Here is a 15904-nt window from a genome sequence, read left to right on the forward strand (position 1 = left end):
AGAAAACAGCAAGCTCGAAACATTTATGAGGCTTAATTAGCAGGTATTGCACATCATAAACAAACTTCTAATGACAATGCAAAGGCTATTTGCTAGAATGCTTTGCAATATCAATAAATCACGGTGTGAATGCTATGTACCAAAAGTACAGGTTGGTTATGGGGCACAAAGTAGTGGGTGGTTTTTCAGACTGGTTTTTGCCTGCGAGAACCTTGATTCATTAACAGCCACTTACATCTCCCTGCATGAGCATTTTTGTATTCTGCGCCCCCAGTAAGAGACCCAACTGGAAAATGACCTCACAGAAGCAGAGCAAGGACACTGGGCATGCACAATTAGAAATTAAAAACAAGCAAGGCATTCAACTGTGTAGTCCAAGTAAACACTAGGTTGACTGCATTTCCATGCAAGGTCACTGGTGGGGCTCGACAGAGGAACAGGGGGGACTCCTCGAAATTTCCTCTGCTTTACATTAGGAATGTGCACAGGCCCAGGCTGACCCGAAAGCATGGGTTGGGCCCAGTCAAGGGCCAGGTTCAAGTAGCCTGGAAAATTTTTATTCGGGGGGCCAGGCATAATTTGTTGTGCAGGTCAGGCATGCACTAGAGCCCAACTTTCCCAATATTCTTGCCGTCAGTATACTTCCACAAGAAGGCAACCCAAAGGACCATACCATCTGGCTTTAGAGAACCCTCACCAGGTTTGGGCATTGCAAACGAACAAGCGTAGCATGCGGATTGGTTGATGACAGTTGTGTTTTCAAAATATGACACGCCTGTGAAGCAGGAAAATGGTCGAAACAGAAGTCTGCGCACTGTGCATCGAAGGCCTTGACTTCTAGCGTGCCGGCGGCAGAAGCAGGATGCCCCCCCCGAGAGCGTTTAGCACACGGTGTGGCTGCTTGACGTAGTAGTTTGTGAAAAACGCAATAAATCCATTATTTTTCGCATGTTCCTGCCTGAAAACAAGGTTGTGTCAACCCATTTCACCACCCAAGCTTTCCATTCGGCTTAAAATCTTGGCAGCAAAAGTTTTGTTCAGTATCCCTTTGAGAAGCAACACAAGCTTTAAAGGACAAAAATGTGTGCATGCTAATAACCAAACTATAGATACGCACCTTTGGAATGGTCCTTGTCTAGTTGTAGTGTGCTTTTCTTCCAGTCCTCTAGCTTGTCTTGCAGTGGAATAACTAGCTGCTCCATGATTGACCTGGGAACAGCACACACATAACAAGCAAATTAAAAAAGAACATTTTGCAGAAAGAGTAAAATACAACTGCTAAGTTACATCTAATAAATACGAAGATGCCACACTGTAGTACAACAAAAACATCAACTAGAGAACTGAGAATTCCAAAAGGGCATTATTTCAACAAACAATGCCCCGAAAAGGTTAGTGACAACCACTCACTCGATAAAATTTAGCACCATTCAGAAATCATGCCAATGGGCTTTCTTTAATGCATGAGCTCCCCTTTAACAGCAGTTTGCAGTTTTTAGACCTCAGCCTCACATTCTCGGAGCTGCACGTATATTGGTCTTATTGCCACATTCTATCAAGGAGCTTTCACCCTTCGACGCGGCCCATTCTCAACTTCTCAAGAGGGCCATTACTTCCATGCACCTTGAGCACTGGTGAAATCTTGTCCTTACAAGACAAAAATAGTTCCGTTAATCAGATTACACAGCAGCATTCAGCTGGCTATCCTAACTCTGTCATTGCATCTGTTTCTGAAAACCTCCTTCAAAAAAGTGAAGGGAACAAACAAAGGCATGCAGCTGGTGGTCAAATACCAATGTTGGTGCTTTACATGCACCAGGTTTCTCATAACGTTAAAAACATGGCTAACAGTACTAGGTACCTGTGGTTTTCTCTGTGCCACATTGGCTGGCCAGTGCCCATGCGCTTCTAAAGCACCAAGGCCTTTCTTGCGTGGGAATGGTGTGCTAGGTCTATGTGGCTTGCTCAGTTGGCGTGGTTGATGAAATTTTGCTCAGCTGCGGTCAAGTTTACATTGGCCAAACTGGTCGGTAGCTAAACGACAGAGTTTGTTTGTTTGTTGAATGGCAGTAACATTTGCTTGTTTACTGCCATTCCTCCTTGTGTGAGCAGAGGTTTTCTAGTGTTTCCATTCTTGGTAAGAATACAGATGCACTGGCACATGAGATTATGGAAGCTCACTACATTAAAAAGAAAAGCGACATGTGTATCAGTGAGACGCCTGTAATTTGGCGTGGCAACGAATATCAATTTTTTCAATCCTTACTAGATTAGAAATATTTTGAGATTTCGCCTCATCTGGTATTATTTCATGAGTGTTCGAAGCAATGTGGTTTACGTATGTTAGTTGCGAGTAATGCCCTTCTCCATCTTGTCTTCTTTCTGTAGTCGTTGTGCATCTTGTTCACTTCATTAGCATGCGCCAACTAGCCAACAACAAGTTTTACTAGCTTGGGTGGCTACTGATGCAGTGGTAGATGCAGCTGCACATGTGGCACCCTACATATTCAAGTGGAGCAGGATAACAACTCAAAGCTATGTTAGTAGCTACGTTACTCAAAGTAATGTAGCTACGCCATCTTCCTATTTAGATGACCCATGCGAGCTTACCTTCTCTACTGACAAGTGAATTAGCAGCTCATATAACATGGGTACCGAGAACAAAGTGCAGGTTTTGCAAAGCCCCAAAAATCTCCTAACATAGTAGGTTTTAATGCCCATAACCAAGAGAGCCAACGTGAGAGAACCTGCATAAGACAACTTGAGAGAAATTCTGACGTCAGCTAATTTAAAATGCAACGAAGCCTGGCACATAAGGGTCTTTGGAATTTGCCCCCATCAGAATGCAGCTCTCATGGCCAGAATAAAGCTTGTGATCATGTGCTCAGCAAGCAAATGAATGTCGTAGCTACTTGGCCACCTTAACAAAACACATTCTCCACACTGTGCAGGAACTCTCATATGTACATCAGCACCAAATATGCATGTTAAGCAATTACTGTAACTGCAAGCTGCTTTCCTTTTGTATGAATCAACACTATCGGTCTAGTCCTTTTGTTTGTACTCTTTTTGAAAATGGAATGCCAATACTCCCAACATATGGTTCTCATAAACCACATGTGAAGTGAAAATTATTCTTCCCTATCTATGGCTGCAAATAAGCTAACGTAGTATGTTCAAATCTGTATGGCCTGTACAGGACAAAGTGAACTCATGCATATAACAAAGTGGAGTGAACAAAAGCTGACAACCATAGTGAGTCTAATTTTTACTCATCCTGACATTAAAAATTTTGAAGTTAGTTCAAACATTTACAGTACCATGATTTCCAACTTCAAGTAACCATACTTAAAATATTCCCTGTTAAAGTGATCTGCCTCCACACATTTGCAAAGCGGCATCAAACGACACTGTGCACAAGTGCCACAGTGATATCTAACCAGAGGTGGAAGACTGTTTGCTAAAGAACTGACATCTAGCATAAGGCACCTGGAAGGCCATAATTAGGGTCCCAGTGTTCAAGCTTTTGCTTGCACTAATAAAACAACCTATTACTGAGCATAACTAAATGGCATATTCGATGTCTTCCTCTGAATTTTGCTCCCAAACTTGCTTTGAACAAAAATAACCTCAGTAATAAATTACGCGATCTACTAACTCCACATTACACAGCCTTGCGGTGTTTTTGAATAATAAATTACCTAACTCATGCTTCAGCACCTAATAAAGATGATTTGCCAGACAGCATTTAGCACACATGTCCTTACTGTTGAAGACAAAGACCTTACATCTGAAAAAAAATGAGGCACATGTATGCTAAATGTACAGATACACTTACATGGTAAATGAACGGAGCTTTGCTTCAACACTGCGGTGGCGAAGACAAAGGCGGGTCAGTGCCTTGCCAACTTCTTTTGTGGCACCTGAAAGTTTTACACACAAGAATAACTACCCCGAGAATCTTGCACTGCACGCTTTATGAAGCATTAAATCTGCTGGTGATAACACCCCTGCGCAGATACACTGTTCCTTTTTAACAAAGGTACCGAGTTTAAGTAAATTTCGTATTTTACACTGTAACAAAAAAGTAACAGCATCAATAATAAATACAGCAGCCTTTTAGAAGGGTTGCTCGGGCCAGAATGCCATCAGGCTGTTAACGCGACATTAAAAAGCAACACTAAGTCAGTTATTATTTCCAAACTAAATGTTATTCATTGGGAAGACAGGAGTCTGAAATCAATAAAAAAAAAATGAAGGCCAAACAAATTTTGTCAAATTTCCATGTCAGAACGTCAGCACCAGAAGGTGAAAGTGGTGTCGCACGTTTTCGTAGATCCTTGGGTTATTTTAGTGCACAGAAAGCTCTCAAAACTAGGCTGGTTGGGCCTCTTAATCTCTCTAGAATTCAGTGTAGTCCTTTCTTACCAATAGGTAATTGAACGGATCAGCACTTAAAGAGGCCAAAATCAATTACTGCAGTGTACTGACGTTGGAACGCTAGGATGGTGTAACCGCCTGTCCAACCTTCTTTTTTTTTATGCGATTAATACAGTTCCAACACATGCGTAGAGTTTTCACAATGTCTCCCTGTTATCAAGCCTGCCTTCATGTAACTGATTGAATGCACTCAGTGATGGACAGCTGAACATCACCAGCTGCTCTGTTCCTTTCAAGCCCACTAGATGGTGCTGTCCACCACATGCCCACCGTGGAAACAGCAGAAACATGGGCAGATATACAGGTGTTGGGGGATGGCATAAACACATGTCTCACTCAGTGGGCATACCCTTAATGAAAACCAGCAAATAATGAAGCCAAGAAAGGTATAGGGGACATTAATTGCACTGTTTTAAATGTAGTGTAACAATTGCGATATAGATGTGAAGAAAGTTAAGTGGACGAAAAGACAACTTGCCGCCAGCAGAGACCGAACCTGCGACCTTCGGATTGGTCGCAGGTTCGGTCTCTGCCGGCAGCAAGTTGTCTTTTCGTCCACTTACTTTCTTCACATCTATATCGCAATTGTTACACTACACTTAAAACAGTGCAATGAACATCCCCTATACCTTTCTTGGCTTCATTATTTGCTGGTTTTCATTAGGTTGTGTCAAACAAAGAAATGAGCCTTCGAAAATCACTTCCTTCTTTCGAGGGGCATATGCATTTTGTGGCAATTTTTGTAATGTCTGCCGTGTTTTGATGAGACTACCATCTTTCAAACATTTGCTCAGACCGACATATTTGCACAGCGCTACGTAAACGAGGACGTATGAAAAGACATAACACAGGTGCTGACTTCCACTAAATTTATTAGCGAAAACGCTAGAAATATATACAGCTGATAACACCAGCCAGATACGCAATTTCCTTTTTGGTTAGGGCAACTGATGGCATGCTTACACAGAGGTCTCCCAGCTGCTGCATTTGATAAACTTCTATGATTTCCCGCGTAAGCTGCTCCGCTGTTTCGCGACAACGGCGCACTTTTCAAATTCTGCTTTACAACCACAATCTCTACAATGTATACCGAGATGACCTTGAACAGCCGTGGTGACATGATAGTGATGCTCTTTTAAACGCTCGTTCAAGGCTGTGTTGTGTCTTTTCATACGTCCTCGTTTACGTAGCGCTGTGCAAATATGTCGATTATAAATCAGCAACTAGCCCATGCTGCCGTTCTCTCAATTTGCTCAGAGTTTTTTTGCAATGTCTGTGTAAGTACATGCCTTTATGCCCCTTCTGGCTGTGACATGAACGGAGAAGAAAGCAACAATGCCATGGCAAGTACCATTGCTGCTGTTCAAACAATTCAAATGACTACATTAAAGGTAGGTAGGTAGGTTGGAAGGGGGAAGGAGGGATGTGTGCATGTGTGTTTCTTTTTTTCCCGCCTCATTCCCAGCTTTCCATGTTGTGCTTCTCAGTAACGACGACTGTTTTGCTATTGCAGATGCATAATTTACAAGCTTACAAGTTCAAAAGTTTACAAGCAAACATTACCTGCTGCTTCACATAATAATTGGTCTACCAAAGTTATACTTAGAGCACATAAGATTCAGCACATTTTCTGAGACTCATTTAGCAAAAACAAACAGAACACAAAAATACTTAACTTTCTGGGGCTAACTCTTGCAATTCTTGGTTATGTTAACTTATTGTAACTAAGAACGTAAGATCATTGACTGCACTAGAGAAAACGAGGTTGTCTTCTCTATCAATACAGCACGTCAGTCCTTTTTTCTTTTTTTTTTTTTGTCCATCTGCGATCTTAAATGCTGGCAAAAATACAGGTGGTTCAGGTATGCATAGACTTAAAATGCTTATTCTTTTGTGAACCCCAAATGCTCCTATGCTGGTGCCAGCAATAGAAGCTAATCTTGCTGCATACTGTGCTTCGTAACCATTCTACGAAGCATTCCAGTAGTTGTACATCAGCTGTGTTGGCACGTGAAGAGAGTATGGAATGCATAATGCGCCAAGCATTTTAAATGCAGAGCATTTCTTGGCGAACCAAAGACACTTTGCATAGTTTGTCCGTTTGTCGTCCATCCGCCCGCCTATCTATCTATCTAGCCACCTACCACTTTGTGCTCTCGTGGCAGTTTCGTTAGCTTGAAATATACCAAAATTGGTACAGCATGAATGAGTGTATGAAGAACATAAATGACAGGTTGTAACAAAAATCATGACATGCATGTCATGTATGTCACGATTTACATGACACTGTCTTAGTGCACTCACATCCATTTCATTAACTTGATATACACCATAATTTGTATGGCATGATATGAATGCATGCTGAATGTGAATGACAGGTCATAACATGAAAATCATGTTATGCATGTCATGTATATCGTAATTTCCATGATGTGGTCTTTGTGCTCCTGGGGTCATTTCAATAACTCGACATACAGTAAAAGCTCGTTAATTTGACTCTCGTTAATTCGGAAAATCGGTTAATTTGGACACGTCATCTGGTCCCTGTAAATATACGCATCACTCTATGAGACTGGGCGCTCGTTATTTCGGACAGATTTGACCGCAAATTGGATAATTCAGCGACTTTCGGGCCGCTGGCGAGGCTCGAAAACGAAAAAAGAACAATTCGGAACAAAAGTGAAGCTCAAACGCAGCATCGCCATGGACATCAATTATCGACTTGGCTTGGATTGAGACTGGTTGAGCGCCTTTTTTTCGCGTGTGGGTTTGTTGCTTTGTTCCCGTTGGTGTGCTGCATCGTTGATCGCCGATTTATCGAGGAAAGTTTCAGTACGGCTCCTTTAGCTTGATCGTTGCTGGTGCTTTTGTGCCGACTTCTCGTGCGACCGCACTCTCCGCCGATGGCAACGCCGACGAAGCGGCCCAAGTACGAGGCCAAGGACTTCACCACGAAAGTAGAAATTTTGCGTGCTCTGAATAACGGGCTCTCCCGACAAGAAGTGATGAAGAGTGATGAAAGGGGATCCTTCAATCGGCGGCAAGAAGCAAGGAACGAGTAACCGTACTTTTATCCCCCAACGTGACGGGAACAGAGCGCTTGCCGCTTCTCGTTATCGGAAAGGTTCAAAAGCCACGCTGCTTTAAGAACATCAACAATCTTCCCGTGGATTACCGTGCCAACCGAAAAGCGTGGATGACGGGTGAAACTTTTGCGGTACTGCAGACATCATGCGAGCTGCTGAGCACCTTGAAGGGCTCAGAAAAATTGTGTCCGCGCGAATTTGCTCGAAAACACAAGCATCCGCGATTACTTTCTTAAGTAAAGGTATGTTGAAAAAACTCGTGCATTTATTGTGTTTATTTCGACCATCGATAATTCGGACATTCGGTTAATTCGGACATTTTTTCTGGTCCCTAGAAATCCGAATTAACGAGCTTTTACTGTATACCAAGATTGGCAAGGCATGAGTGTGACAAATATAAATTACAGGTCATGCTCTGTATATACCAGAATCTACAGGGTTGGTCAAAAGTTACCAGGCAGCGCTGCCACAGGATTACATGAGATAGTGGCCTGGGAACTTTTGACCACCCCTGTACATGCGTGCCTGCATGACAAACATGTGATAGTGAACGACATGTCATGACATGAATGTCTTGATTTGTCTCAAAGGCAAACAATGCAGTGTATGTAGCTCCTCTTGATTGCTTTACATTAAATCGCTTCCCACAGTTTCAGTTTATTAACAGAATCGCAAAATACAATGCATATATGAATCTTATGAATCTGTAACATTTTCAGAAGGAGGCCCAAAAGTTAGAACTAGGGGAGGGAGGGCCTCTTATCAGAATTAGACAAACCGACTTTAGTAAGCACAGGAATAGATTGCTTATACAGGTTTGGACTGGCTATACATATACAAATATAATAAGTTAATAAAAAATACATGGAAGAACATCAATAAAGACAAAAAACTGAATAATAGACTAATTTATGTGACGAAAGCAGGTATGTTTTCAAATACAATCTAAAACACTTTAACAGCACGTGGGATCTGCCGATTTTTTTTTCTTTTTATCATTTGCTAGTTTGCCTTTCATCACAGCGTCATTATGGTATATAACAACATTAACCTGTGTGTGCCATGGTCCTACAGCAAAACTGCCTTGCATTTTTCATTTTTGATGACGTTCGAAAAAAACAACAGCTAGTTGCAGGAATGGTTACACTACTACAGTTATAGACTGCATGGTAGACAAAACCCCCTGTGAATTTTCAAAGATGCATGACAGACCAGTGGTTAGCCAGTCTGGCTTCCAACTGCAATTTGCCTCAGGAGCATGACTTCAAATCTCAGTAGAATTGATAAGCAAGCTTTTGTCTTTTTCTCCCAATATATATCAGGGTGAAGCTGAGGGTGGGGTGTTGGCTTCATGATGATGATGGCACAAAAGAAATGAACAACCAGTAAGGACAATCAAACAAGTTCCCCGGTAAAATGGCAAAAATTTTGAACGCATTTCACATGGTCGGCCCAAGTAATACCGTATTTTCCGGTGTATAAGACGCACCTTTTTTCCTAGATTTTCGCTGGTGCGTCTTATACAACGGTGCGTCTTATATACGCAAAAAGTCACGATTCTGCGAGACCAATTTGTTTATATTTAATTTATGAGTACGATAAACTAAGCTCGAGAGCATTCGTAAAATATATCTAATTTTGTTGTAACAATGAAGCGGCTGCGATCTTAGGTGTCAGCTACTTGCTGTTCAAGCAGCGGCGACCACGGAGATTACGGCAGGAATAAAAGCCACCACTGTCGCGTGCCCCATTGTACTGTTTGAATTGTTTGTTCTTAAACGAAGAATTAAACCCACAGAACTGAGGCAATAAATAAAAAAGAGCACCACAACGGTCCATTGTAACGTTGTAGCGCCCACAATATCAGTTACAAAAGCGAAAGTACCACTTCATTATCATCATCATGAGTTTCCGTGTGAGACGTCGCTGCAGTCTAGTCGCAGTTTCCGGCTTCCGGTCGCCATTTACGTTTTGTATGCGTGTGTAGGTGGTATCCGACGATCGTGTGATAACCGTGCGGCGCGTTCGTTGTTTATGTGTTCTCGCCAAGTCTGGTAATGCCCTAAAGGTATGGTAGCCACCATAGTACAGGCAGTGCCAACGATGTGCTTCAAGGTGCTTACAATGCTGCGTAAAAGTTAGTCAGAGGCTGACGACGGTAACCCAGCGATGCTGCCAACCGAGGCGGAAGAACTTTTGACAGTGCGCCGGAGGATGTGGCTTCAAATCCAGTAGAATAAATAGTGGTTTTCTGCGCCTTAATAAAACTGCTGCTTACAGATATTCAGTGCCGTGCGTGACTACACATTTCGCAATTGCGTGGGTCATTGTGTTTTATCATGTCGACTGAGTTAAAAATAGATGCGTCTTATACAAGGTGCGTCTTTATATCATTTTTTTCTTTCGAAAGTCGATAAAGTAGAGGTGCGTCTTATACAAAGGTGCGACTTATACACCGGAAAATACGGTAAACTGAGCATTACTGCCTTAGGTTACTTCCTGCCACTGTATACCACTGTCAAAAGATATCCCGATGAGGCTCACTATAAAAAAAAATCCTACATGTTGTTTCCTATTTTGATAACACAATACCTCAACATCACCTGTGATAGATAGTCCTTAAGCCCGATTACTCCACATTGCCTGTACAAAAGGCTGATAATCAACTGGTTAAATTAATTAACATTTGATTCATTACTGTGCAATACATATTGCAAGTAAGGAACTGTAGCCTATGAATTCACAAATTGTGTCCACTTAGATGAAATCTAAGGGTATTGTGGATTTCGAGGTGGGCGCCATAAAACTTGCGATAAAAATGCACTGCTGTATATATATTAATATGTGTTGTAATAATAATATGTGTTATAATAATAATATGTTCTATCTCTTCTTTTTCTTCGCAGTTGCAACCTTGCGCACGTATTTCAAGCAACGATGCACCAACTAGCCCAACATAACGTACTGCTTGGGATACTCTTTCTACAAAACATTGTGTACTGAAGCATAAACCTATCTGGCATGCCCATGTAGTCACATACATTGGGTATAAATCAGGCACGTAGGCAAGGGGGGGGCCCGGGGGGCCCGGGCCCCCCCCGAAATTCGTCCGGCCTTCTATTTTCCCCGGCACCTTTTGTTTTATATTTGCCGGAAATACTTTCTTTCGAACAATTAGGCCTTGGGCCCCCCCCGAAAAAAAATCCTGGCTACGTGCCTGGTATAAATATTTCGAAACTGGTGTCAGCCTGAAAATGTGTTCAAACAGGATATCTCTTGTGAATTCACGGCCTACAATAAATTTCAATATGTGCTGTAAAGCGATTCATAAAAATATAATTAGTGAACTTTATTAATTATCCTGGGTGTATTTGAACTTCTTCGATAAGTAATGTCCACTGCTTGGAGTAATTGAACTCAATGGCTAAATTATACCACCTGTTACAAGAATATTTCATAACCATTTTTACAATCTGCATAAACATGTAGAAGGGTAATATATAATCACTGAAATTGTGTTGAGAAGGGCATACGAAGCTATGCTAAACATGGCACTGGTTCCCACAAGGCTCCTTGACAGTGATTGTGGAAAATAGTCTATGGTTGCATAGTTGGTAGTTTCACAGCTCAGTACACTCCCAACTTTTACCACTGAGCACTTATGCAAAAGTGTGTACATAAGTTCACACTTGTACACAAGCACAACTGCAGTGCAAAGGGAGAAAACCAGAGCAAAGCAGACATTCCACCCAGCAAAGGCTGGGTGGAATGTCTGCTTTAAGTGTGCTGAAGCACACTTAAACAAAGGCAAGCAACCTGCAGCATAATCTCGTTTCAACATTTTCTATGGCTTATGCGAACTCCTCTAGTAGGATTCCAAATTTCTGCTTGTCGTTCATTACTACTTTAGACATGACACGCAAAACGTGTAAAAACCCTGTAGTGGTATACGCACCTCTGTGAAAGGTATGCACATACCACTACAAAATGTAGACAGCAGTATTCCAAAAGACGATATATTAATAATATCAATTACCAAAAAGCTCACCTTTGGTATTTGTAGCCATGTCAGCCACTTTTTGGAATGAATCTAGGAAGGCAGCTGAAACTGATGCCGTAATCCTTGAAGAGAAAAGAAAGAACATTTTTAACTTTTGCTTCAGAATTTCAGTACTCAAGTAATACAACTGCAACAAAGCTTCCAATCAAGTATGCCACATACACAACAAAATTTAACAAAGTACTGATACTTTGTTAGATTTTTGCTGTTGTGTAGCTGTTTAGACAAGCTAGAGAGAGAAGAGAGAGAGAACAACTTTATTTAAAAACGAACCCCAGTCTGATTCTATAAAGCCTCAATTTCTCGAACATGCAGCAAATTAGTTATATATGTTTTCGTGTGACTAGTTCAAGATATGTCTCTGGTGTAGTGTAGTGCCAGACAAAGTGCAAAGCTGATTACACTGGGAAGTTGAAGGCAGTGGCCAAGTGGTGTACAGGCCCCTCATGCATGCACCAGTATGCCTGGTGCAATGGTTGAATAAAACCACACAATGAACATGCCATCTAGAACTTGCTGAAAGTAGCCAAGTCGGCTCTCCTGTCCTCCGTTCTGTTGAAGGCCTTATCCTTTGCCAACACTTTGCATGGAACACAAACGCTTCCTTCCTACCTCCTTTTTCCCTCTCAAGCGATACGTCTACCAGTGTACTCCATTTTTGGAAGCACAGCCATGGTGCAAGTGCATCAATATGTGTGGTACTATGTGACCATCACCTCCATCTTCTGTGATGCGACGAACCTCCTGCTTCACATCAAGCCACAGTGCACTTAGCACAAATTATTAACTAGTAGCATTACAGAAGATGCAATTGTTTGTTGTACTCTCAAGGAATTCAGACTTGCTCCTCTTCAGTCACAGGTTAAGATGACCTGTCAATAAATGTGTCGAAGTCACAGTTTTATTCCAAGGTGATGTAGACTCTCTTGAAAGAAAACAGATCAGTAGTGGGAAGATTCCTTCGCATGGGTGTATGCTGGCACTTGCCTTATGATGTATATATTTTTTGCACTTGAGGCCTGTAGTCACTTTTTTGCGACAAAGCTACGAATTGCATGCACGTTGTGGCAGCAAATTATCTTAAGATTTTTCTTCCACATTCCCAAAAAACAAACAAAGAGTTCTAAGTAAGATTCCACATTTTTTTTTTTCAGATTAAAAAATTCAGGTCACAACAGCTTATCCATGCTATGCTTGTCTATACCTAGTCTACAATGAAAAAGACACAACACCTAAAGCATAGTTCACTTACTTCAGCTGAGAATGCAGCTTGCTTGCCTTTGCCAAGAAATCCTCCCATATTGGAGTTCCACCCTGCAAAAGAGTAATATAGCATTAAAAATGTGCTGCTGGGCTAGCTGGTTCATTTTAGTAAGGTATAAAAATGTGGAACCTTTTCATGAACAAGAAGACAGACACAGAATAAGTGCGAAGGTTAGCGCTTGTCTTGTTTGATTGCGCAACAAAAAAGAGACAGATGAAAGAGAAGAGACACACCTAGCGCTTTTTCTGTGTCTGTCCTCTTGTCCCTTGATAAGTTTGTACTTTTTATACCTTACAAGTATACAGGGTGCCCGAGCTACCTCTAGCCAGAGTTTAAAATATGCCGACACACTCAATGGCGATGTGACCAAATGCAAGGCAGAGCTAAGGGTGTTTACATAACCGCAATGCAAAAGTCAAGCAATTAAGCAACTAAGATCAAGTATATCCCTATTCATATGATTACTTAAGATTAATCTTTATTATACTGCTGAGGGGTCACCATGCTCCCTCATTTGTTCTTCCTTGTGTCAGTAAGGTAATGTAATAATAAAGACATTGAAAAAGGAGTCACTGAAGCACTCATGTATCACAGTGATTTCATTTCTTTGAAATGATTCCAAATGCTTTAGCGGTGTGCTTCGAAGCGCAGAATGTTAACTCTAATCAAATTACTGAGATGTACAGGGTATGCAACGGTTGTGCATGGGTTTCACAAACATATGGCACAGAGGAGGATTAAAAAGAGCAAATGCCGAGCCCAACGAGGAATAAATCACAGCGATGGCAAAGAGAGTGAGAGGTGGAAAGCACAGGAAGGCGCAGGGGAAGCATGAAGAAGAAAGCGGAGGAGAGTAGCGACCGAGAAATCAGTACAGAGGAGAATAAAAAACGGCGACGATGAAGAGGGAACAAGGAAGAAAGTGGTGTGCCGCTTGCACGAGACGTGCTCCATATCAACAATTCACTATGAGATGGCGCCAGAGTGGCATGCGCTGTCACCCACTCATGAATTACACCATTACTAAAGCACATGGCAAGTACGCCAATGGCGAGCACTCTGAGCAAGACATGTGTCCCTGTGCTTACACTCTTATTCTGAACAATGAGTGACGCAGCCAGTGGAAGTGCTTTGCTTCCCGCTGCTAAGTGCTGGGCCTCTTGCTCAAGAAGAAGATCAATGCCGCTGAGGCCAGAATAATACTGCGCTCAAATTTCACATTGGGGAGTGTCGTAATCGTTACAGACTTTTTCTACAAGATATACCTGCTGGTACACAAATGTAAACATGTAGTTGCTAGCAGATCATGCAAAGGGCCATCTACACTATGCATGATTCAGCCACTGTCTGCCAGGTGGCAATTCCACCCAATCTTGCATTTAAAAGTGATCATTTTATTTATATTTATTTATTTTGTTATCAACTACTCATCAAGTTAAAACATACAAATTCATGATGCCTCGGTGTCACATGCTTTTATGAAATTTATTTTTGCATTAGATAACACTTATGTCAATGTGTCACTTCACGCAAGTGCTTATGCATGCAAGTGTGTATACTAGGCTTGTGCGAATATTCGAGCACTTCGAATATTCGAACAAATATTGAAGTATTCGAATTCGCTTCAACACGAATTTAAATTAGTGGAAATTTTGAAGTATTGGAAATGAACAAATAGACGTATATAAACCGCATGTAACTTCCTGTAAAGGTGGTTTTACTGCAGTGGAGGGGTGCTCTACAGTGAATACACATATCCAGGGGAAATCCGCACTGCCGCGAAGCCACACTTCAAGGTTAAATGAACAAATTACCTTCACATCGATTCATCATTTTTCATGCTTGTTATACCGGCTTATATCCTCCAAGTATAGTAAATTTTAAAACGCAACGTATTTTACAGGTTATCACTTGCATTCTACCGAAAGTCAAATCCTACTATCAGGGGTGCAACAGCCGAAATAGGATTTGGAGCAATTTTTGGAGCAGCAAAATGTTGCTTTTGGAGCACAAAAATCCAAATTTGGAGCCGGTTGCGAAAAAAAAAACCTGAATTTTTAGCCCGAAATCCCAGATTTGGAGCAGTATAACAAAGAAGGCTTACTTTTAGAAATGAAAATAAAAATATGTAAAAACCACTCAACATCAGCTAATTCGTGAATAGTGCATGTGAACACTGCTATTTCAATAAAAGCAGTGTGTTGAGCCACCCCACAGTGCAAACAATGACCAAGTCAGTGTGAACAATGACTAAGTCCACATTAGCATTTGCAGGATTTGTCAAATAATTTGACAGGCACTGGAAATGCTAATGTGGTCCTGCGAACCTGGCAAATTTGAGAACTACTGTCCTATTCTATTGCGATAGCAACTATATGGACACTCTCGACGAGTTTTTGCAGTCATCTCCCGTATAAACTCCAAATTGATAACATATCCCTGTGCATAGTATGTTCTACCGTGGGTAACAAAAAGCGCGCGAGTGCGTGCGACGAATGCAGCTGAAGCAGATATCAAACGAGCCAGCCCATCTCCGTCGCTCGGAGGGCGCATCCGATAACACCACTCCGCTCGGGAAGCCTGCCATCGAAGCATAGAGGAAACGCCCCGCCCGTCTTGAACGAGCATGAAAAGACGCGATAGGGGGGGGGGGGGGGGAGGGGCTGTCCCTTGAGCAACAACTTTTGAACTTTGATTCTAAGGGCGCGGTCGCGATTGCTGGCGCGCGCGCTATCTCGGCAGCCATCAGCGGGTGGCTACGTGCTGCGCTCTCAATGCGAAGACACTGTGCAGAAAGAGCATCTTTCCCTGGAAACGCCGTATTCTCTTACACCAACATTTTGTAGTTACGCGAGATCGGATAAAGAGTTTGCTGCCAGCCTCACTTTGTATGGCATTACAATTTAGTGCTATCGCATTCATTGCTTCGTCCTTCCAGTGAAACTGACTTCTTTCTTTTCTTTCGCGGGGGGTTAGGGTTAGGTTCTGCGCGTCTGTATTGGATGACGATGCCCACACTGCAAATGACCAACGCGGCCTCCATTTTTCGCTCAA

At 42.0% G+C, this 15904-nt stretch overlaps 1 protein-coding gene across 1 annotated transcript in view; it reads right to left on the reverse strand.

Annotated features, from left to right (window-relative positions):
- The window catches only part of LOC119378806 (protein MTSS 2), a gene marked incomplete at its 3' end in the record, with an annotated part of 70015 nt that overhangs the window by 35982 nt on the left and 18129 nt on the right, over positions 1–15904 (reverse strand). Inside the window, 4 exon segments of the mRNA XM_049411825.1 lie at positions 1118–1209; positions 3839–3923; positions 11575–11648; positions 12839–12900. Of these exon segments, the coding sequence (XP_049267782.1) occupies positions 1118–1209; positions 3839–3923; positions 11575–11648; positions 12839–12900 (313 nt within the window).

The sequence above is a fragment of the Rhipicephalus sanguineus genome, unplaced genomic scaffold (assembly GCF_013339695.2).
Source record: "Rhipicephalus sanguineus isolate Rsan-2018 unplaced genomic scaffold, BIME_Rsan_1.4 Seq989, whole genome shotgun sequence".
NCBI classification, from domain to species: domain Eukaryota; kingdom Metazoa; phylum Arthropoda; class Arachnida; order Ixodida; family Ixodidae; genus Rhipicephalus; species Rhipicephalus sanguineus.